A 25,187-nucleotide genomic window follows, 5' to 3' on the forward strand; every position below is an offset into this window, starting at 1 on the left:
GGTAAATTGACTGCATCCCATCCGGACGGGTCAGCAGCGGTTCCGGCACACCAGCGTGAGGGTCTGGCATGTCGTCGGTGGGTCCTGGGTGTAGTGACGGTGATGAAATGGCTGTAAAGCCACTACCCCACCTGTCTGACCGCGGACGCCACAGATGTCATGACGCTGGCCACGTCATGACATTACTACAGGGCCAAAATATTCCAATTTTTTGAATATTTCGGTTAATGGGTATCCGGATAACGGCTGTCCGACCTGTATTATAGTAACACACTTTATTATAGGCACAAATACCAATCCAAATACAAATTAAACCTATATAAGGAATGCGTCATTCCTCATTAACTTGGAAGGTATTTTGTAAACTTTTTAGGCCAGACATTCATGCATTTGTGTTGTGTAAAGAGGTACACAGCCTTCTTTCCCAAAAAAACATATTTGCACTTAACCTTTAATAATAATCTGGCTGTGCATTTATGAATTGTTCTGAATTCCATATTAGTTTCACATACCAGTTGCCTTTTATGAGTGTTATATTGCTTCTAAAATAAATATCTTAAGCTGGGTACACACAGTTTGTTTTTCAATCACAGTCGATTCCTTGCAGCTGTGCAATACCATACAAATATGAATTAGGCCGATTGTTTATTGCATCGGCCCATCTGATCTGCTGCATTCACATGGGACGATGCAATATGGAGTACACACAGGCATCGGTCAGGATGGTTCTACAGTGTGTATACCAGGAAATACGATCACACCATTTGAAGATCTGTCAGATGATCTGCATGATCAAGTGTGTACCCAGCTTGAGTTTCTCTATGCTTTGTGTTCTCTTCAACCCAGTGTTCTGCATACACTTATGTTCTGGTTGTTTACCTGTCTGGACAGAAAAGAGGTATATTGCCTAAAAAGAACGTGAATATATTCACGTATATTTAATGAATCGCTAAAAATACGCAAAGTTCCCTTCAAAATCGCCACAATCGTTCCGATCCCCAAGAAATCTAATATCACAAGCCTGTGACTACAGACCGATTGCACCGACGTCTGTGGTCATAAAAGTGTTCGACTGCCTGGTTCTGAACCACCTTAAAGCTGTGACTAGCCCCCATCTAGACACATTTCAGTTTGTCTACCGAGTGAATCGGTGCGTTGAGGATGCTGTCAACCTGGGCCTGCACCACATCCTGTGACATCTGGACACGTCTGGAACCTACGAGAGAATCCTGTTTGTATTGAATGCCAAGCTGAAGTCTACAATCAACCCCAGCATTCTCTACCACAAACTACTCCGCCAAGGGGTCTCTGAAGCAATCTGTTCCTGGATCGTGGACTTTCTGACCGACAGAATACAGGTGGTCAAAGCAGGGGGATTCACCTCCCAAGCTCGGTCCATCAGTACTGGGGCACCCCAGGGCTATGTCCCCTCACCCCTGCTCTTCTCCCTGTACACTAATGACTGTTCCTCTGAGTCCCAGTCGGTTAAAATCATTAAATTTGTCGACGACACCAATCTCATCGGCATCATAAAAGGGGACGAATCGGACTACAGACAGGAAGTGGATCGGTTGGCCCAGTGGTGTAGCTGTAACAACCTGGAGCTCAACCCACTTAAAACCGTCGAGATGGTATTAGACTTTAGGAAGAAACCAGCTGAGCACCCCCACTAATCATAGCCAATAGTGCGGTGCCGCTAATGGACTCCTTCAAGTTCCTGGGGACTACGATCTCTAGAGACCTCAAGTGGGGACCAAATGCAAATGCCACCATCGGAAAGGCACAGCAGGGGCTGTTCTTCCTAAGGCAACTTAAGTTTAACATCCCACAGAATCTCCTGCTCCGCAATTGTAGAATCTATCTTGTGTTCCTCGATTATCGTCTGGTATAGCTCCGCCAGCGAGAGAGACATACACAGGCTCCAAAGAGTGGTAAGGTCTGCTGAGAAGATCATCAGAGTTGACCTTCCGCCTGTCCATGACCTGTACTGGTCCAGAGCCAAAAAAACGGGCGACTAGGATAGTCAATGATCCACCTCACCCGGGCCATGGCGAGCTCAACCTGCTGCCATCCGGGAAAAGATACAGTGCCATTCCCACCAGAACCAATAGAAGCCTCAAAAGCTTCTTTCCTCAAGCAGCCCACCTGCTGAACTCCTGACAAATCGCCGGGCTGACTGACTGTCCAGTCGCTCTACTCCGATCTTCTGATTGGAACGAACACCGTGTACTTTTACTTAACCTGTATACTGCATATATTCCTCCCTCCCTCTAGTCTACGTGTTCCCCCCTGGCTGCTGCACTGTAAACCGAAAACAAATTCCTAGTATACGCAATTGTACCTGGCCAATAAAGCTGATTCTGAATATGTCCTCGTGCATTAACAAAAATTGCTGTTTTTTTCCTTCTGCCTTTTTTCATCGCTACCTAATATGTTTGAGCTATAAATATTATGCAAGCTACTGTTAAGAGAGAAAGGTCTTAGGACACATGACTGGAGCGGAAAGGGTTATTCTGTCACACGCTGCGCTCAGGCAGGAAAGAGGTTGGTCAAAATGCCAAAGTCTGCAGGGCTTTCTGGCTGGAAAGGGAATGCTTTGCCAGGATGTGGTTCCCTGGCTGAGTGCTTTCTGCCTCAAAGCATTCTGGGAGAAGGGCAGCTATAATTAGTCCTGTGCCTGGAATCCAATGCCTGCTCCCTCCTCTCATCACTGCACCATCTGTCTGCCCTGTACCCTCCCCCAACACATACACTCAGCTACCACACTTCCTGATGCCTGACTGTATAGGTGTAGACCCATTACATGTACATTGATAACGTGAATGAGTGTTCTAAATACTTATGTTTATCTCGTGACATCTATAGGAGTATGATGAAGGCCTCTTATACTGCATATCTTCTCTCTGTACACAAGCCTATACTTTTTTGGTGTCTGTCTCCTTTCTGCTTTTTTGTCACTGTTAGTGTTCTTACTGCCCATGTCCTCTCAATTCTCACTCCTATCCCCATCTACTGCTGTCTGTTTTCTGCCTATATGTCCCTCCCAAGACGACGACACAAAGCTGTACAACACTTTTTTTTTTTTTTTCTTCTTTTTCTTTTTTTACACTGAGGCCTTGTCTGCTGTGATCCAAGGCATATCATAGGAGATGCATGGATTGGCCATTTAAAGTCCTATTTTATTATTGCAACTTCATCTTCCACCCATTAATGTGCATCTGCTTCTTGTCTGTATTGTTAAAGATAGTAGGGTTCTTGTGGTGTATGTTGCTGGAACATAACTTTGCATTATGTGAATGACCGCGGATATATATCATTATAAGGTGGTGCTTGATTTAGCTTTGTGTATATGGGTAAACATTATGCTACATGTGCTCTTGCACAGACAGATGTGCTCTGCAAACTAAAACCTCTAAGCACATTCTTCATGGAAACATGCGTGGTTCTGTCTGTAGGCAAAGACCTGCATGCTTTTGCAGGCAAAGGAACCCTTGTTTTACACATGGGTGGCAGGTGCACACTTATTTCTCTGGCCATAGGCAAAGACATGCGTGCATGCACATCACTGGGCTAAGCATGCTAACAGCACATAGGAATAGCAGGCATTGTGCAATGCCAACTTGTAGGGAGGGTGTAAAGGAGGAGAACGGGGAGTGGAATGATTTGACAGGTATAGAATGAAAAACAAGAAGACGACTAGGATAAATGATACTGCATAGAGAGGCATATATGTTTTGTAGGCTGAGGTGAGTTAGATGGTAGAGCGGTGGATGCAGAGAAAGCTTAAAGCCTTGAGGAAAGGCGTGAGGAGATCATGGGATTAAGTTGAAGAATGGAGGGGGGAGAGCATGTAGCCCTGAGGTGAGGTCTTGTGTCAGTGCATGGAGGAGAGAGAGACACATTATATATACACCACTCTGCTGGATACTGAGATACAGATAACAGGAAAGAGGGAGAGAGGCAGGAGCAGAGAGACAGCAGGGGAGAGAAGAGTAGAGGAAATAGGGGGAGGAAAGGGAGGGAGATACAGGGAAAAAAAGGAACGTAGAGAGGGACACGGAAAAGCTAAAAAGGCAAAAGGATTTGAAAGGGGATGTGGCAAAACAGGTGAGGGGAAATCCTGGATTATGACTGGAACCCTTCCTTAATGTGAAAACTAATGCATATGTGCATTTTTATGAAAATTAAAGTAAATTAATATATCCTTACTAATGGTTTATCCACAATAGTGTTACTGTGCTTGTACAGCACTATCAGAGATGAAGAAGCACATAGCTGATTTGATATGGTTTGTCTTGTAGATGTCAGTGATGCTGGCCTTATTCCTCCGACCCTGGAAAATGGAGACACATCTGCTGAGAAACACCCTCCACACCCAAAGGAGGCCGAGAGGGGCCGCAGAGTGACCCTGGTGTGCAGACACCCCCGTTCAAGGTGAGTGAACTCCATGAATTTGTATGTGACTGATATTTAGTGGCAAGTACTTCATGTTGTTCCTACAGCCAGGCACAGATTGCTGTATTTTTCTGAATGGCAACATTTGTTAACTCTTTTTTTGTTCATTAACTGTTTTTATTAGACCGTGTAATACTGTTCCATCATGGGTAGTTATGGGCAACTTGATGCTGTTGTAGGTCTCATTTGACTGCCCTATAACCTGCAAATTATCCTTGCATTACTCCATAAGTTGGTTGCACACTTATTGGGCTAGGTTGTGAACCGCAACAGATTGCAACGACCATTGTTTAATGTATTGGGTGTTTGCATCGTCCTATTGGATGAACAGCACATCCAATTGGATGGTTCCACAGCTAATGTGGTGTTGATACTTGCAGTATGTCACAATATATCGACCTTGTCCTACAGCATATCATGCAGTGTGTATAGCGGCACAATGTATTGTTTTTTTAAATCTGTTTTTTTTTTAAAACAAATTTAGTAAACAATACAAAACAAAAACAACAACCATGTCGTCATCAGCTAAGTACACAGGACAAAAGTGCAAAACGTGCATTGCAGTTAGAAACCAGTTACAGGTACTACAGGGTACGCAGATACAAACAATAACACAAAATAGTCTGTCAAAAAGAACAAAAAACAACGAATGTGTAAATACAATTTAGAGAAAACACAGGAACAGACGAGGTGTTAACAAGGTGTTGAAAGCCGGCAAGGAGATACACCACCACAACCTGAACACTTTAATAACACAGACAGTCTAGGAGTCCCTCGATGAGCTCTCTCCCCTACCCAGCCTGGAAATACACCTTGTATCCCACTTATCATGGAAATTAAACATAAGGTGGGTACACACTAGGCGATATGCACCATGACATCGCGTAGTGTGTCCCCCTCACGTGTTTTGGATGATGAGTCCAAATTGAGCAGCATGCATGGCTGACACCAAGGGTCGTTAACGACCCGCAGGGCGGCACATCGGCTGTCAGCAGCAGTGATATATATAGGCAATATAGTAAACGATCTTTCTCGGGTAAAAATGAGCGATATCGTTTACTATATCGCCTAGTGTTTACACACATATAGAGTTGCGGATTTTAAAAAGAGGTCTTTCGTGTTTAGCCACATCACATACTAAGGCTCTCCGTTTATGAGTGTCAAGAGGATTAGGTGCAAACCAAAACCTTGCCACAATAACCTTAGCCATGGTGGTAAGTAGGGAAGCCAATCCTGGGCCATTTTTTTTCAATCCCGGGTATCGGAATTGAAAAATGGGCATTCCCAGGATTGTCTTTTAACTATGTGGCCACCCCCTCGCCCCGCACACATAACTCGCCATATACTTGGGGCGGGCGAGTGGGGAACATCCTCCGCTCTCTTCTGGCGGCTCCCAGCGGCGTGTGAAGGCGCAGCGTGACCTCTCGCTGGGGAGCCGGAAGGAGGAGGCCGGGCAGTGTCTGAGCGTCCTTTGGACGCTCAACGCGGATCCCTCAATCCCCGGGATTGGAGCTTCCAATCTCGGAATTGAATCCCGGCTGTTTTTGGCCCTAAATCCCGGGAGATTGGCCACCATAGTGGTAAGGCATAAATTGTAGCGGTAAAGCACCAGGAATTGTCTCTTCTAAATCTGAACCAAATAAATAATTCTAGGTGTTAATGGAGGAATACATTTTGACTCAGAAGGGGGAGTGCACAATGTATTGTTACATTGCACAGTCATTGGGTGTGTACCCAGTGTTATATGCAAACATTTAGGTAACTAACAAGAACCTTACCTGTAATATCAACATAGTTTAACATTTTGTTCTAAAGCCACATTTAATGCTTGGTAATTTTCAGTGTGTTTTTTCTTTTCCTCTTTTAAAAAAAAAATTCCTGTACAAACCTCAAGGTCCATGTTGGTGCACCATTTAAAGCTTTACCCCCACTGGTTAAGTGTGCAAATACTTTATTAATTTCTGAAGATGTTATTTCTTCTGTTTCTGGAACTACTTTTTATAAAAAAGAAGATTTGTGGTAAGAACTTACCTTTGTTAAATCTGTTTCTGCGAATTACACTGGGTTCCACAGGGATAACATCGGGGTGTAGAGTTGGATCTTGATCCGAGGCACCAACAAGCTAAAAGCTTTGACTGTTCCCAAGATGCACAGCGCCGCCTCCTCTATAACCCCCGCCTCCGTGCACAGGAGCTCATTTTTGTTAACCAGTCCAATGCAGTAGCAGGTAAAAGACGACAACAGTTAGTAGCCACATACACCACATTCTCACGACAGGAGAAGGTATCAGCGGATAATGCCATACATACCCAAAGAAGCTAAGTGCGTCATGGTGGGTGCCCTGTGAAACCCAGTGTTCCTCGCAGAAAGAGATTTAACAACGGTAAGTTCTTACAATAAATCTCCTTTTCTGCAGCGGGGTACACCTGGGGTTCCACAGGGATAACATCGGGGATGTCCTAAAGCAATTCCTCATGGGAGGGGACGCACTGTAGCGGGCACAAGAACCCGGCGTCCAAAGGAGTCATCCTGGGAGGCGGAAGTATCGAAGGCATAGAACCTTATGAACGTGTTCACGGAGAACCATGTAGCCGCCTTGCACAATTGTTCAAGGGTCGCACCACGGCGGACCGCCCAAGAAGGTCCAACAGACCAAGTAGAAAGGGCTTTGTTGGTAGTAGGAGCTGGAAGGCCAGCCTGTACATAAGCATGTGCAATCATCATTCTAATCCATCTGGCCAAGGTCTGCTTATTAGCAGGCCAGCCACGTTTGTAAAAACCAAAAAGGACAAAGAGGGACTCACATCTAAGAGAAGCTGTTCTCTTCACATAAATACGGAGAGCCCGTACCACATCCAATGACCGTTCTTTGGAAGATAAGCCTGGAGAGGTAAAGACCGGAACCACAGTCTCTTGGTTAAGGTGGAAAGATGACACCACCTTAGGCAGATAAGCAGGGCGAGTTCTAAGAACCGCCCGATCACGGTGAAAAATCAGAAAGGGTGACCGACAAGGCACCAAAGTCTGAAACCCGTCTAGCAGAGGCAATAGCCAGCAGAAACAAGTCCTTAAGAGTAAGCCACTTAAGGTCCACAGACTCCAGAGGTTCAAACGGAGACTCTTGTAAGGCGTCCAGAAAAACCGACAGAACCCAAGGAGCCACAGGCGGGACATAGGGAGGTTGAATCCGTAAAACACCCTGAGTGAATGTATGAACATCAGGCAGACGCGCAAGATTTCTCTGAAACCATACCGACAAGGCAGAAATATGAACCTTGATGGAGGCCAGACGAAGGTCTACTTTAAGTCCAGGCCCTGTTGCAGGAAAGCCAAAAGTTTGGCAGTGCCGAACTTGAATGCATCATAATTGCGAGTCGCACACCAGGCGAAGTAAGAATTCCAGACCCTATGATAAATCCGAGCAGAAGCCGGTTTACGGGCCTTCAACATAGTTTGAATGACCGCCTCAGAAAACCCTTTGGCCCTCAGTACGGAAGCTTCAAGAGCCACGCTGTCAAAGCCAGCCGGGCCAAATCCTGGTAGACACAAGGGCCCTGAACGAGGAGGTCTGGGCGCTGCGGAAGCAGAAGAGGGCGCTCTATTGATAGACCCTGCAGGTCTGAGAATCAATGCCGTCTGGGCCACGCCAGAGCGATTAGAAGTAGTATTCCTCCTTCTTGCTTGAACTTACGTGTTACCCTGGGCAGAAGTGACACCGGAGGGAACATGTACGGCAGCTGAAAGTTCCATGGAATTGCCGTGCGTCAACGAACGCTACTTGAGGATCCCTTGTCCTTGCTCCGAAGACCGGAACCTTGTGATGGTGTCGAGACACCATCAGGTCCACATCTGGAAGGCCCCACTTGTCCACGAGAAGTTGAAACACCTCTGGATGGAGGCTCATTCTCCGGCGTGTACGTCCTGACGACAGAGAGTCCGCTTCACAGTTTAGGACCCCCGGAATGAACACTGCGGATATGGCTGGCAGATGACGTTCCAACCACAGAAGAATCTTTGACACTTCCATCATTGCCATGAGGCTTCGAGTGCCGCCTTGATTGATGTACGCCACTGTGGTGGCGTTGTCCGATTGTACATGAACAGGTCTGTTCTGTACCAGAGGCAGGGCTAGTGTCAACGCATTGAACACTGCCCACAATTCCAGAATGTTTATCTGGAGGAGAGATTCCTCCCTGGTCCACTGACCCTGAAGAGAGTGTTGCTCCAACACCGCGCCCCAACCCCGCAGACTGGCATCCGTCGTCAGAAGGACCCAGTTGGAAATCCGGAAGGGACGACCCCTGCTCAGTTGTTGGTCCTGCAGCCACCAGATCAGTGACAGACGGACCTCCGGAGTCTAGGATCTCATGTGAGACCTTATCCGGTGAGGCAGGCCGTCCCACTCGGAGAGAATAAACCTCTGCAGAGGGTGGGAATGAAATTGAGCGTACTCCACTGCGTCAAAAGCTGACACCATGAGGCCTAGTACTTGCATCGCCGAGTGTATTGACACACGTGGGCGAGAGAGGAAGCATCTTATCTTGTCCTGAAGCTTCAAGACCTTCTCCGGAGACGAAAACAACCGCAGGTTGTGAGTGTCCAATAGTGCTCCCAGGTGCACCATGCTCTGAGCAGGAACCAGGGAAGACTTCTTCCAGTTGATGAGCCACCAGTGGGCTTGCAGGAATTAGACCGTCGGTTCCAGGTGACGAAAGAGAACCTCTAAGGAGTTCGTCAGGATCAACAAGTCGTCGAGATACGGCAGGATCCTGATACCCTGATGGCAGAGTAGGCCCGTCATGGCCGCTATGACCTTGGTGAAAACTCGAGGAGCCAAGGTCAGACCAAAAGGCAAGGCCTGGAATTGAAAATGTAGGTTGCCAATAGCAAACCGCAGGTATTGCTGATGCAACTCTGCAATAGGTATATGTAGGTAAGCAGCCTGTATATCCAGGGATACCATGTAGTCCTTGGGCTCCAGGGCCAGAGCGAAGCGTTTCCATACGGAATTTGGAAACATTCACAAATTTGTTTAAAGACTTGAGGTTGAGAATGGGCCTCTGAGTCAGAGGCACCGGCACTACCACTCCCGTGTCCAGGAGGGATTGTACCACCAGATGGAGAGTCTTTGCTTTTACCAGATCCGAAGGGATGATTGTTGAGCAAAACTGTCGAGGGGGACGTTTCTTGAAAGAGTGACTATTTCCCTTACCCAGGCTTCCGAAGTGGTCTGTAGCATACCTGAGCAAACCATAGAAGTCTGCCTCCCACCCTGGGATCCCCCAGAGGGAGGCCCACCTCGTCATGCAGCAGGCTTGTCTGATTTGGCAGCAGGCTGACAGGCAGCCCAGGCATGTTTAGGTTTGCGCTTAGAGGATTTGGAAGTGCGATCCTGTTTCGGGTACGCTTTACCTGGAGGTTGAAAGGAAAGAAATGAAGTACTCTTAGCCTTCGGGGCCAAAGGTGTAGTACTAGGCAGACAGGCAGTCTTAGCAGACGCTAAGTCAGCGACAATCTTGTTGAGATCTTCCCCAAAAAGAATGTTTCCCTTAAAAGGGATCACCTCCAAGGTCTTTTTAGAGTTCCGATCAACAGACCAGGACCGCAACCAGAGGATCTGGCGAGCCAGAATAGACGTGGTAGGCGCTTTGGCCGCTAGGATATTTGCATCAGATGCCGCCTCTTGAATATAATGAGAGGCTGTAACAATGTATGAAAGACACTGTTTTGCATTATCAGGAAAATTAGACGGTAATTCCGCTTCAACTTCCTGCACCCGGGCCTCTATTGCTTTAGCAGCCCAAGAGGCCGCAATAGTAGCACTATAAGCAGCTCCAGCAAGAGTGTAAATGGACTTCAAGCAACCCTCCACACGCTTATCAGTCGGTTCCTTCAGAGAGGTGATGGTAGTGACAGGCAGAGCAGATGACACCACCAGACGTGCGACCTGTGAGTCCACCGGTGGCGGAGTTTCCCAATTTTTGCATATCTCTGCAGCGAGGGGATAACAAGCTAGCATCTTTTTAGACAGAGAATTTCTTTCCTGGATATTCCCAGGATTCCTGACGTATGTCAACTAAATGGTCAGAATGTGGTAAAACTAACTTGGTAACCTTCTGACGCTTGAACTTATCTGGTTTCTTAGAGGAAGCTGGGGTTTCTTCGTCATCATCAATTTGAAGAATCAGCCTTATAGCCTCTAAGAGGTCAGGAACATCCACCTGTGTTGTAGATTCCCCGTCAGAAGCATCTGCAGCAGTGTCTGTGGGATCAGTATATGCGCCATAATCATCAGATGAAGTATCTGTAACGTGTGGATTGTGAGGATGTAATGGCCCGCTTCGATGACACCTTGGTCTTAGGCGGGCGAGGGTTAGGATTTTGCTTGGCCATAGACTGATTTAATTGCTGTAACTGGAGGACAGAGTATCTGCCCATGGCGGATTAACAGCAGGGACAATATGTGGCTGTAATGGCACAGGAGGTCCCATAGGGGGCGCAAGTCTAGTTACAAGCGTAGTCGGTAAATTAGAAAATGTAGCCCATGGTGGGTCAGTAGTTGCCCCCTTTGTAGTAGACTGACTGTGGGGTACAAAGCTCCCAGCACCTGAACCCTCAGCTGCAATATTTTCCTCAGAGATATCCATGGCATGAGCACTGCAGGACGCAGGATCAGCCACAGAACCCTCACCCTGATGAGCTGACCATTATATGAAAGCTTTACCTTAGGGCGGCACAGTACAATATAAGCAGACAAGGTAACTGACAAAAAAAAACCCGGATAGTGTGACTTCAGGCAGAGCACACACGGAGGATTTAAGAGGTATATGGTGACTGTAATACACAGAGAAAATACCAAAAAAAAGTATATTCTGTGAAAACCACTATATTATATGAAAACCCTGACGCACTTAGCCCCCTCAGGGTACAGAATATAGGGATAGCAGGATATGCGACATACACGGAATGGAAATCACACAGCAGCTATTGGCATACACACAGTCACATGTACAATGCAGAAATTATCGCAAATAACAATAAAACTGCACTGGACTAGCAATACTTTAGTAATTATGTACCACTCAAGTAAAGCTAAGTAGGTATAGAGATAGATCAATGCACAGTAAAGACTGGATGTATATCACAGGGTACTTGTACTAAATATCCCTGACAGAATGCACTTGTTAATAACTAACACTGTCTAAATGACATGTAGAATACTTAAGTGTCCTGTAAATGCACAGCGCTGATGAAGCAGGCGGTTTTACAGAGGAGACATTGCCCAGCAGTCCCAGAATCAGTGCAGCTGTGTGTGTAATGGCGCCCAAACGCTGACACGGAGTGAGGGAGACATGGAGATGCAGCTGTAGGGCGGTAACATTAGCAGTAAATGGCGTGCTGGGGGAGGGGCTACAGGTCAGAGCCTTATCCCTTTACTCGACTTTACCACCTTGTACTGCGGGCCATAGAAAAATGGATTATATATCAAATCCGACCTGTGCCCTAGCGGTCTAGTGGGGTCCCTGTACGGCCACAGTGTCCATGCCAGCGCGCGCGGTCCGTCTCCTAGAGACCGCACTGATCACGGTTTGCTCTGGGTCTCTCCTGGGGGACCCTCTTACCTCCTCCTGAATGCGGCCACGCGATCCCAGAGAGCAGCGGCAGTGTGTGCGCGCCCTAATTGAAGAACCAGAGCCCTCCGCTGTAGTTACCCGGCAACCAGGCGCGCAGGAGTGTACAGCGCTGCTGGGAGGTGAGGGAGTCGCAGCATGATATGTCAGAAATGACATATAGCACTTACAAACTGAGCTCCTGTGCACGGAGGCGGGGTTATAGAGGAAGCGGCGCTGTGCATCTTGGGAACAGTCAAAGCTTATAGCCTGTTGGTGCCTCGGATCAAGATCCAACTCTACACCCCGATATTATCCCTGTGGATCGCCAGATTGTGGGCGATATTCCATTATTTAAAAAAAAAATAAAAAAAAAATTGCCAGTTGAGGGACCCGTTTGAGTGCTCAAACTGGACTTTTTGTGCCATGCCTATTAGTTTGGCCCTGTTTAGCTGCGTTACATGGTTAAACCCGAACTCTTGGCGCAATGAACAAGTACAGTTGTAGATCTCACAACCCCCCCCCCCTTTCCCCCGATCTCCTGCCAGTTTAGACGGGAGATTGGGAGCGATGACCAATTGAATATTGCCCTGTAGTAGAAGATTGAATTTGAAAAGGCATATAATTAAGCATTCTGCTTTAAGGAAAACTATATTTCAATTACCTTCTTTTATACTTTAAGCATATTTTCATAGAAAAAAGGCTTATTGTGTGCACTGATAGAAATTCTGCCATCTAGAGCTGACTGAGGTCATGGGATGGAAGACAGTATTAAAGCATTTGTTATTAATATTCTTGTCTTAATAGACCCTGAAATAATAACTAGGGATGTTATGTTATGGTACATATTTAAAATGATATTACTTAAGAGTGAACATCTTCTAAATTGATCAGGCTGTTGTATGAAAATAATAATAATAAGGGTATCTACAGTACCTTAAAGACATTATAAACGTGTTCTTATGGAAGTATAGATATTGCTTATTTGAAGTATGCTAGGATTTTGCATTTTTCTCTTTAATCTGCTTTACATGTCCAAAATGTACACGCACTGTCATAGTTGTCAGTCTAAGCAAATGATTTGTCGTTGGCTAATAAAGCTTGTCTATCCACAGAGACCACAAGTACAGCGGGAGAAGTGAAAGACAAGAAAGTAAGTGAACTTCCAATGAAAATACAGACCACATAATATTTGCACCCCGTTTGGGTTTACTAAATTCAGAATTCTGTAACACCATTTTCTCCCTAACTTGAGCCTTGAAATGTAATGCGTAGCTAGGTGACAGTCAAGACAATCATCAAGTTATAACAACGCATTATGGGGAATTCAGTTGTTGTTTTCGCCAGCAGATGGTCCAACGGAGTTATTCAATTGTATCTCCATTTGGGCACGAGCTGCTGCCGGCATTTCAGCTCTCAAATTCGACCTTATGCGTCGTGCCCATTTGATTAGCTGCTTTATGCAGTTAAACCCGACACTAATGGGTGCAATAACTGGTATCAATTGGATATCGACCATGCAATCTCCCATCACTTTAGATGGGAGATCGGGCGGCAGTATCAATTTAATTCCCCCCCTAATGTCTAGCAAATCTCAAGATAACTAATTAGTTTATCTGCTACAAAAGATCCCTACTGCCCTGTACATTAAACCTGGTTTCTCTTTCAGATTCTACAGCTGCTCTCCTTGAACACCAAGGTGAAGACGCTAAATCCCAGCACTCTTGGGGTCGTTCAAGCAAATCCTTCTGCCGTTCATCAGTTGGAACCCCCAAACTAGGTGTTGATGGAATAATTACCCTACTGAAAAGCAAATGTGGCAATGGTCGTGTAAATCTTCAACCTGTTGTACGTTTGATGGATATCATGAAGGACCTTAGCCAGCTGTCCAATGACCTACAATCTAGCGGTGTCCGTCTCGATTATACCCATGTTGTTAGTCCTCCATCAGAGCCTGAGGATGTAGAGCCAGGATTACAATACAGCTTCTTTTCTTCTAAGAGCCTTGCTTGTGGACTGCGGAGCCCTGAAGACAAACCTTCAGAGACAGTGGACAAGGAGCCAGATTCTGTTTCACCTAACCCAGACTCCATTGAATCGGCTAGTTCAAATGTCCTTCGAGAGTTAGCTGCCCTTGCTTGGATGGAACCACAGCCAGTGGAAGTTGTACAGGAGAGGGAACAGGAAGAAATGTGTAGCAATAAGGTGGAGGTTATGGCAAATGCAGAAGACTGCAATGAAAATAAAGAGGAGTCATCAGGTGATGAACAGGGAGATAGTAAGCATGAAACAGAGGAATCTGGGGAAGAACAGGAAGAAAATAAACAGGAAGAAGAATCTGGTGAGGAACAGGAGGAGAGTAAGCAGGAACCTGATTTTCAGGAAGAGAATAAAGAGGGAGAGGAGTCATCAGGGGAGGAGCAAGAGGAAAATAAACGGGAAGATGATTCAGGGGAAGATCAGGAGGAAATTAAACAGGAAGAAGAGTCCTCAGATGAGGAACATGAAGATGAATCAGTTAAAATTACAGAGGAATACCAGGAAGATGTAAAACCTGAAGTAGAGCAGGGTAACAGAGTAAGCCAGGAGATACATTTAGATATTAAAGAGGATGAGAGAGGAAGAGATGTGGATGTCAAAGACTCATTAGATGACAAAATTGGGTTAGAAGAGTGCAGAAAAAGGGTGGAAAAATATAAAAGAAGGGAAGTTATGGTAGAGCCACCAATAGAAGAAATGCCTTGGATGCTACCCCTCTTTTCCCCAACATCAGAAACTCTCAGGCGAACGCCGTTTTCCAGCCGTGGGGGCCACAGGTTTGGTCTTAGAGGCCGCAGGGGTGATAGACCTGGAAGAGGTCGTCGGAGAAGACCGGGTCGACCACGATCATCTGAGAGCAGTCTGTCTCGTGCATTTGTTATGCCTACCTACCATCGAACACCAGATGAGCCCAGGGCTTACAGGCCCCATGTTGAAAACACACTATTTCCACTTCCAACTCTTAATCAGAAGCCTCCTGCAGTAGAAGCTAATGAGGAACAAGGCCCTCCACCAAAACCAAAACGCAAAGGTATACGCAAGATGGTGGTTCGGATTGCCAAAATACCAATGCCAATGGGAAGGCGAAACAAAACCAGCTATAAAGTGTCTTCATTCAGTAGCACTCTAAGTGTTGAAGGCGGAGAACTGATTGGTGGTACAGGCCCAGGTCCCACCTCTCTTCTAAAAATGAAAAACAATGGACGCAATGTTGTAATGGTGTTTCCACCAGGTGAGCTTCCGATTATCCTTAAGAGGCGGCGAGGCCGGCCACCCAAAAACCTGGTTCTGGCTAGAGAAACGCCACCTCTATTGCCTCAACCTCCTCCTGTTGAATCCACATTGCCACCTCCACCAACTCCCCAGCCTACTCCACCCATCGCAGAAGGAGAATTTGTGAAGAAAAGGAGACGGAGAAAGCAAAAATTGGCGTCTCCGCAGCCTTCCTATGTAGCAGACACTAATGACAGCAAGTCTGAATATAGTGATGTACTGGCAAAGCTTGCATTTCTAAACCGTCAAAGTCAGGGGGCAGGACGCACTTCTCCACCTCGTTGCTGGACACCAACACTGCCAGAGTCTGTACACCAGGCCCCTGAAACTAATAATATATCCCAATACTTGCACAGAGTCCAGGGATACCGGAGAAGAGGAGGGCGTGGAGGAGGCCCAGGTCGTAGAGGAGGATGCAATAGTCACAATGCAGAGCTGTCCCGCTGTTCGTTCAGTGAATTCTTTGAAGGAATTGGAAAGAAAAAGACAAAGCCAAGACCTGTTGACCCTTTAAAGCCACGCAAGCGAAGACAGCCAAAGGCTGAACCAGACCCCAATGCTAAACCCAAACGCAAGAGAAGGTCTAGAAAAAATGGTGCGCTTCTTGGTGACATTGGAGGCGAAGCTGGCTTAGGATACCAAGGCATGTCTGAATGGGGTAGTGGGAGTAAAGGTGGGCCATGGATGACACAGCTTTCGAGCAGTCAAACAAGTGGCCGACATTGTAATTACCAAGGACCGGAGCACAGAAGCTTTTCTGCCTTGCACAGTGGATCACCATCTCGTCCAGGTTACTATAGTGGAACTGGATCAGTGTCTCAGTCAGAGAGTGGAGGGCAGGATCACCATGGGCTGTTTACAGGCTACTTCCGGTCTCTTTTAGACTCTGATGACTCTTCAGACCTTGTGGATTTTTCTTCTGTTGCACAGAGACAAGAAGCAAGAAAATCTGCATCTACCTTTTCTGGATCATCTGCATCCCCAAACCCAAGGGCTCTCCAGTCCTACTCCAGTTCCCGAGGTGCAAAATCTAGCACACAAGAATCACCATACCAAAGTTCAACAGCTGCCAGGCAACCATTCCCTCCAAACAGGGGAAATGCAAATTATGTATCAATTGCTCAACAAGAATGCCGTGGAACTGATGCCTTTCAGAAGCTTTTGTCACGTTCTCCCACGTCCCAAAATACTGGTGGCTTTGGGCAGTTTGGTGGTTTTTCTGGATCAAGTACGCAGAACTTGCCTGGCCATGGAATATTTGCACCAAACAAGCAGTATCCAGCTCCCCCTGACTGTTTAGGTAACAAGGACTGCAGCTTTTCATTCAGTGGTGGTGGTAATAGTCTCCCTTCATCACCAAGCAGTGCCCACAGTAGCGCTAGCTTCAGCCAGCAACTACAGCTGCCAGCAGTAGGGTCGGGTACTAACATGTCTAAAAATCCCTTTTTCAACACAACAGAGTTGCCACCTTTCCCACCACTTAGGAGTGAAAGCCGATCAGGCACATCTTCACCAGCTGGATACATGATGCCCAAAGTTTCTGGTCCAATGTTTCCTGGCGAAAACAGTCGCTCCTTCCCAGGATCTGTAGGAACAGGACAGTGGGGATTTCGGCAAGGTTATGGTCAATCAGATTGGGGATCTGAGAGCTTTGGTCAACTTTATGGCCCTGGGTTTGATTGCCACATGACTGAACCCAATGTTATTTTGGATATCAGCAACTATACACCACAAAAGGCCAAACAAAACACTGACAACATGTCAGAGTCATCTTCTGACAGCACACAGTACACGCAACCTGGTGCTGGCTATCGCAGGGCCAACAGTGAAGCTTCATCTAGTGAAGGTCAGTCAAGTCTCTCTAGCCTTGAAAAATTAATGATGGACTGGAATGATACTTCATCTGCACCAGGGTACAGTTGGAACCAGACTGTCCTCTTTCATCAAACAGCTAAACCTGGCAGAGGCCGCAGAAAGAAAGCAGATATATTTGAACCATCGCATCAACACCACCACCATCTAGGATTTTCATCGTCCTCTCCATCTTCCTCTTCATCGTCTGCTGCCGCTCCTCCAGCAGGATTTCCTTCTAAAAGAGGTGGGGGCCCCAGGGGCCCAAGGGGTGGTAGAGGTGGGAGCTGTGCAGCCAGCAAGAAAGAGAGAGGGTCAGGCAAGGCCAAGTTTTCCCCCAAACCACCTGCTCCACCACCATCCTCCACAGTCAGTTCCCTCTTTCAGGACACATCAGATTTAGGACTAGACTGCTATAGTGGGGATAGCAGCATGTCACCTCTGCCCTCCCACTCGCGGGCGTATGGGGTGGGTGAGAGGGAGCCTCCTTGTGATTTCTCTGGACCCTATTCCATGAACCCATCTACCCCTTCTGATGGCACATTTGGCTTCCAGAGTGACTCTCCAGGGCTGGGCCCTCCCTCCACGGACCTTGATCCTGGTAAACACTTCTCCCATCTCACTACAGTGGGCAACACCAACCCTGGTGCACCTCATCCTCCACCACCACCTGGTCTTGGTTATGATCACCCGCTACAGGACTCTCCCTTCTCCCCCAACTGCTCCCCTACTCTAGAGTTACGGCCAGGGGAGGGCAGAAAGCTTGTGCCCCCTCCCCACTCATCTTGTGATCCCCTGAAACACAGCCTGCCTCCCCACTTGCCCTCTTGTAGGGAGCAGCTGCCTTCCCAACCCTCAACGCACCATCGCTATGACCCACCAAGCTGCAAGAACGCCGGCTACTGGTACCCACCCCGCAGCCCCCCTTATGATGGTAAGGGTGGGTTACTCTCAGACTTTATGGGCAGGCGGGGAGAAGGAGTGTCCTGCCTGAGTCCCCACATCCCAAGCCCCAAAAGAGACAAAGAGACACTGGACATTGTAAGGGGGCATCATAGAGCCTCATATCCCTGCCCCTTGCTTAATGATATTACCCATTCCCCTGTGCAGAGAGACTCTATGGTGCAGCTCCAGGATACCTATCGTTACCCAGCCTTTCCCCCCCAGGGTCCCCCAGTCCTGTCGCCCCCAAACCTGAAGGGTGGTTTCTTGGGACCCGAGAACATCCCAGAGGACAACTTCACAGTCACCTCCCTCTAGGGGGAGTGGCATATCCAGAGTCATCAGGAGCAGCAGAGTCAAAGGGGTGAGGTGAGAAGCAGTTGAAAGCGTGTTTTGGTGATCAGTTATTGACCTATAAAATAAAAATAAATATTTTGTACATGTACCTTTTTAATCAAAGCTGTCCCAAATTCAGTTGTCCATAGAGCTTTCTGACACTTTTGAACACTTCATTATTAACGTATACTGAGATTGCATTTAGAAGTATGTTGGAGATTTTCCTACTAGTTCCTGTTTGCTGTCAGGAACACACTAAATTTACCTGCATTCTAAGAATGTTTGGGTACTTTTTGACCTTTCTCGGTTAATTTCTCTTCTATGATTTCCTATTTTTTAAAACATGCTTATGCAGGGACAGTCCATTACATTTATTGCACTAACAAAGGAATGTACTGAAAGACAAAAGTTTATATAAATTGAATTATGTGGTGAAGCCTCATTTTTTTTACAACCGTTACACTCTAAACTTCACAATTGCCCTTTTCTCTTGTTGTTAACCCTGGCTAAGCTAGTTAGTATCTCTCATGGTTTATTGCCACACTGGAATAAAGTGCTCTTTCATCTATGTCTTCATCTGTTTACCTAATAGTAGCACTTTTACATGTGGAATGCCCCCTGGTTCTAACTTATATCACAGCCTTTGCTACACAGTAGACTCTTTGGCACAGAAATACAGGTGTTTCCTCATATATAATTTAATTTCTGCAGTTGCGCTATATAGTCCTTCTCAGTACCGTCAAGTCTCATGAGACTGCACTTGCATCTTATGGTGGGTACAGACTAGGCAATGTGCTCGGTGAGCGACAATGCCTAGTGTGTCCCCCTCCTGGGATGGGCCGCCTGACGTGGGCATACACACTGTGCGGTATCGCACAGTGACGTCATGCCGCAGTCTGCTGGAGAATGCAGCTTTGGACGATGAGTCCAAATTGAGCTTCATGCACGGCGGAGACCGAAGGTCGATAACTACCCGCACGGCCGCACATCTCTCGTCGTTTACAGCGTCCACAGTAGTAGATATAGTAAACGTCGTCACTCAGGAAGGGCCAAAATGGGTGACGTCGTTTACTATATCGACTAGTGTGTACGGGCCTTTAGTCACGATGCAGCTGGGGCGCACCAGTGCTGATTAATTTGATATGCAACATTTGTCTGTCTGTGTGCTACGGAGTCTCTGAATTTGTATACGAAGTGCTACAGTTTAGCAGCCACAGCTCTTTTCCAATACAAGTTTCGATGTGCTCTGTATACAGACCCCGGCACACACAATATACAAGTCGCATATCAGACTAATCAGTACAGTCTGCGACTAAGATGCATTTTCAGCAAAAAAAGATGCCCGGTGCTAGCAGTTGCATGGGACCTGCGGCTCATTTATGCCAGGTATCTCGCGCTGAATGGTGTATTGAGACTGGATGTATGAGAATACATCTGTAGTAGTTGTAGTAGTAGTAGTAGTAGTAGTAGTAGTAGACATAGCTACAGAACAAGAGACTGAGAAATCGAGCAGACATCCTCTGACTTGTGAGGCCCTTCATGAGTTGCTTCAGAATTGAAGATGACACTATTTCAAGACTGAGGAATCTGTTCCAGCAGTGGCAGTTTGAGATAGCAAAACGTTAAAGGGATATTAATACCCCTTGTACACCTAAATCTCGGGTTTTTGAACACTGTTCCAACCTGTGTCAGACTCCCTTTACGCCCCTGGGTGCAGTGTATTTGTTATTGCCGGCCCTTGGAGATGACATCCTCTCCAAGCGCCAGTGAACCTGCTCTCCTTATGCTTTTAACAGGCCCAGGTCACCCGTTTACACTGCCCCCTTAACCGGGTCCTTCCCGAATCCAACCCTGCACGCTGACCGGGTTGGATTTTTGGGTCACTGGACTAGGGTTATTTTTATGTGGACAATTTTACACCGAACCCCAACCCTTGTCGACCCGGCAATATTGCGATAGTGTAAAAGGGGTGGTATTGAGTTACTTAATAAAGCTATGGGGAGGGGTGTAGTATGTCTGACCGCGCCAGGATCCCGGCGGGGAGGGGCGAGTGCAGCAAGCCCCTTGTGGGCTCGGTAGCGACCTGCGGGCGCCACGGGTTCTATTCCCACTCTATGGGTGTCGTGGACACCCACGAGTGGAAATAGTCCATGTTGGTCGGCATGCCGACCATCGGGATAGTGAGGGGGCGGGATGTCGGTGGAGGTCATGTGACCGTCGGTCTCCCGACCGCCGGTCACATGAATACCACCCATCAGGAGAATAGGTGTTCGCGAAGCTTAGATGGTAATGGGGGGGGGGGGGGGTTTGACTACCACAGTACAGAATTTACAACACTAGCTGCATATTCCAGTATGCATGGGTCACTTACTTCTGATAGATAAATGCACAGGTAATCCACATTCATTAGAGCAGTACATAAAACGAAGGAGGAGATGTATGAAACTTTAAAGTGGCAAAGTATTCTGTAGCTTCTGTTTACCATTTATCACAGTCTAAAAAATAACAGTAAGAAGCTGGTTTCCATAAACAACTTACCCATTTTCTCTCTAAGGTTTGATGCATCTCCCCTTATGTTTTGTACAGTCCTTAGTGGTACCTATAGTCATTCAGCCTGTATATACATAGAATTTAGCAGATTGAGTCTTGCGTATGACCCTAAATTGATACTTATAGTGAAAATAGAAAGCTAGAGAAGAACACATGGAAGTTCTTGGGAGCTTACTTTAGATTTCTGTGAGTTAACAGAATAGATGTCAAATTACAAATGTATATTATATAAACTTTATTTCTGCCTGTTTATTTTTCTTCTGTACACTCCTGTACAGTATATGAAAATTCCTACCATATCTTATTGTGTTGCAATGCTTGTTAACCTGCATGAATGTATTAGTACTGTTTTCTATCCACACTCACTTTTATTTTATTTTTTTCTGGTCCTGTGATTACAAGATACTGCTGTTATCATGGTGTGTTTAAAATTGTGCCATAATAGCAAATGATATAAAAGGAACATTATTATAACAATTGCTTCTTGTGTATGTTTCCTAAATGAAAAAAAAAATTGTTAGACACAGTGCAAACATTTTCTGCTACTGTTTTTCTGAGATGTTATTTTTGACTGTTCCCTGGGTACTATTCACTTTTTCTGGCAGTGGCACCACCCTGGAACCTTCCACTAATTTGGATACATGCAGATGAGCTAGGTTTGTTGTATGAAAAATAGTATGCCATTGCTTTGTGCACATTTTGAAATCCTAAATGAAATATACTGTAGGTTACTTTCCAGAGTTATCATTGATTTGTTATGGTTACCCTCCAAGCTCCTTGTGATGTCCAATTTATATGAAAGCTTCATAAACTTTTGGGTGGCAGAAGTTTTTGCATAGTGTTAGGAATGCATACACACGAAGCTGAGGCTCACTTCAGATACAGGGTGTCCCGTAATGATGGGAAACCTTTTTTAAATGCGAGTATCTAGGACTGGAACAAGCACATTTATACCACTTTAAGACAGAAAAGTCTGAAAGTTCCGGCAATTACCGGGCATTTCAATGCTAGGTAGTTTTGCCGGGACCTGCCTGACCCCCCTTTCACACAGACAAGCAAATTACCGGGTCGAGAATTTCGACCCAGTAATTTGCAGATCAAAACGGGTATTTTGTCTGTGTGAAAGGGTTAGCACGGGTCAAAATTCCTGGGTATCCGACCATGGTAAATTCCAGGGTCGAAGTCCAGGGAATTTCAATCCAGGTTGACTCTTTCACACAGAAAAAGGACCTGTGTTTTTCATGAAATTACCGGGTAGAACTGCTTCACCCAGTAATTTCAGTTTCTGTGTGAAAGGGGTATTATTAAGGACTATAGACCTAATTCAGAGTTGATCGCAGCAGCAAATTTGTTAGCAGTTGGGCAAAACCATGTGCACTGGAGGGGGGGCAGATATAACGTGCAGAGAGAGTTAGATTTGGGTGGGGTGTGTTCAAACTGAAATCTAAATTGCAGTGTAAAAATAAAGCAGCCAGTACTTTCCCTGCACAGAAACAATATAACCCACCCAAATCTAACTCTCTCTGCAAATGTTATATCTGCCCCCCTGCAGTGCACATGGTTTTGCCCAACTGCTAACAAAATTCCTGCTGCGATCAACTCTGAATTACCCCCTATGTGTAATATATAACCAAGGTCCAGGAGTTCATAGCACTGTTCAAGGTTTAAATATCACATCCCTTAGATGGTCACCATATCGATGAGAACATTTTTGCATGGGCATGTCTGTCTACAGGTGGACTAGTGAGCATGTGAGTTAGGGCTTCTTCGCTCAGCCGTAACATTAAGGATCAATGTCCTGGAAAGAAGACCAACATTAACTGACTTTGAAATGCAATACATTTTAAAGATGGACGAGTACCCATCTTCTTGTACATAAAAAAAAAAAAAAAAAATTGGGCCATCATTATAGGACACCCTGTATTTGTACAGCTCTGATCTGTTATTTAATGGAAAATAAAATGAATTAAATTAATATACAGTTAATACTAGTTAACCCTTTATGACCTATCGCATGTTTCCGGTGTACCAGTGATGACACTGATAAAGTAGACGAATGGGGCTCTAAGTAACCCCCCAAAAAAATGGTTTGGTCATTCGGACCCAATATCCATCCTAACGGACAATGAATTGCTAGCGTTGTAGCTTGTACACCAAAACATTTGTTCTGATTCGATATTTTGGTACTCTGGCAACTCCATTTGCTGTTAGCGTAAAGATTTTGCCAAACTTGATTGATCAAGTACGTAGTTTTTTTGTAGTGTGGTATACTCGCCTCATGACAATCTTTCTGGGTGAAGCCATCTTTCAAACTCGCAGCGACCATTACAAGCTGGGGCTGCCATCTGCCGGAAAATTTTCACATTATTTTCCTAAATTTAAATGGACATTGGGATTTGAATGGCAACCGTCATCACAATACATTTTTTAATAGTGGTCTTTTAAATGGACACGTGGTCATAAATGGTTCATTTCATTTTCACAGAAATGTTAATGTTTTAATGGCTTTTCTGAATTGATCCACCAGCTTTCCTGCCGGTAAGCATGCTAAAGATAATTGTACGGGACCTATCTGATCCTTACGTGGCGGATAAAAAAAAAAGGGAAATTGCATTTAGTGAAATTGAAAACAAAAATTTATAAAACCTCAATATTCAAAATTCAACTCTAGTGCGATTATAATAGATTGAGAAGCTACACGTTAAGACAGTAAATACTGCATCCATTTTCCAAATAAAATGTTATATGAAAAGTAAAATGTTTTTTGACACTAGAAAAATTTCACGGTGCTGCATTTCTTCATTTCCTCCAATGGGAAGCCTTCACATATAGATTGGTGTACCGTGTAGGTTTACAGGTTTTCCAATTCTTAAAATATATATTCTGAAAGTTCCAAGAGTACGCAAGTTTCAATATTTTCAGACCATTTTTATGAGCATTGAATGTCAAAATTAATATTAGATATTTTACATTGTTTTTACTCCTTTTTGTTACTCAAACATTGATCCTAATCTTCCTAAATGTTAGCAATATGTTTGGCTTACAGTGTAGACCTTCAACAGTACTCTGAAGAAATGGGACTGATGAGTTAAGATGCATACACACATTTGCCGAGAAAATGAGTGACGTCGTTCATTTTCTCAGTAAGTATGTATGCCGCCGCCGACCAGCGATGCGCATCCCTGCGGGTCGTAAACGACCCTCGCTGTCAGTCGTGCAGGCAGCTCAATATTTATTATTTATTTATTAACAGTTATTTATATAGCGCGCACACATTACGCAGCGCTGTACAGACAATATTTTGCCCATTCACATCAGTCCCTGCCCCAGTGGAGCTTACAATCTATATTCCTTATCACACAGACACATTTACGTTAGGGTTAATTTTTGTTGGGAGCCATTTAACCTACCAGTATATTTTTTGAGTTTGGAAATCTGGACTGTTGTCCAGAGCTGCCTGCATGTCCTGGCTGCTGCGTGACGTCACTAAGCGATATGAACATCATATCGCTCAGGGGAGGTATTCAGTATGCTGGCTGTTGGGATGCCGGCTGTTGAGATCCCGGCGCTCAGTATACCGGCGCCGGAATCCCGACACCCAGCATACCGACAACTATTCTCCATGACCCTCTTGGAGGGAGAATAAATAGCGTGGCGCACGTAGCGCAGCGAGCCTGCAAGGGGCTCATTTGCGCTCGCCCAGCCCTCTGCCGGCGGTTTGGATCCCGGCGCCGGTATTCTGGCCGCCTGGATCCCGGCCGCCGGCATACCATACTACACCCTCGCTCAATGTGTATGCCCGGCCACCTCATAGAGCACGTCACCTAGTGTGTACCCACCTTTTAAAGTCCTCATTGGGAAGCAGTCATGATGTTGAGTTTCAGAATCTCTGAAAGTTTAGTCACCTGTTCACTTACGCATTGCTTCGTTTTATTAGAATAATAATTTTATTTATATAGAACGCTCTTTCTCCAGTAAGACACTGTACGGGAGCCGTTCAATTTGCTAGCTGTCAGGATCCGAGCAGTCAGGATGCCGACGCTGGAATCTCGACAACCGGCAATGCCGCCAGATTGAATCCCGGCAAAACAGGACTATTCCTACACGTGGGTGTCCACAACACCCATAGAG

The 25,187-nt window shown here is 45.8% G+C and overlaps 1 protein-coding gene across 3 annotated transcripts in view; it reads left to right on the forward strand.

Annotated features, from left to right (window-relative positions):
• The window catches only part of AHDC1 (AT-hook DNA binding motif containing 1), a 230,828-nt gene that overhangs the window by 134,438 nt on the left and 71,203 nt on the right, over positions 1 to 25,187 (forward strand). The window contains exons 1-4 of one of the 3 annotated variants that reach the window (XR_010233237.1): positions 3,867 to 4,107; positions 4,302 to 4,434; positions 13,181 to 13,218; positions 13,735 to 18,539. Coding sequence is in view for 1 of the 3 variants with exons in the window: in XM_063954691.1 (XP_063810761.1) it covers positions 3,882 to 4,107; positions 4,302 to 4,434; positions 13,181 to 13,218; positions 13,735 to 18,488 (5,151 nt within the window). In the remaining 2 variants the exon portion in view is untranslated. Of the gene's footprint in view, positions 1 to 3,866; positions 4,108 to 4,301; positions 4,435 to 13,180; positions 13,219 to 13,734; positions 18,540 to 25,187 lie in introns of those variants that run through there. The other 2 variants (XM_063954691.1, XR_010233253.1) reach the window with 2 other exon arrangements.

This window comes from Pseudophryne corroboree, chromosome 2 (genome assembly GCF_028390025.1).
Source record: "Pseudophryne corroboree isolate aPseCor3 chromosome 2, aPseCor3.hap2, whole genome shotgun sequence".
In the NCBI taxonomy this organism is placed as follows: domain Eukaryota; kingdom Metazoa; phylum Chordata; class Amphibia; order Anura; family Myobatrachidae; genus Pseudophryne; species Pseudophryne corroboree.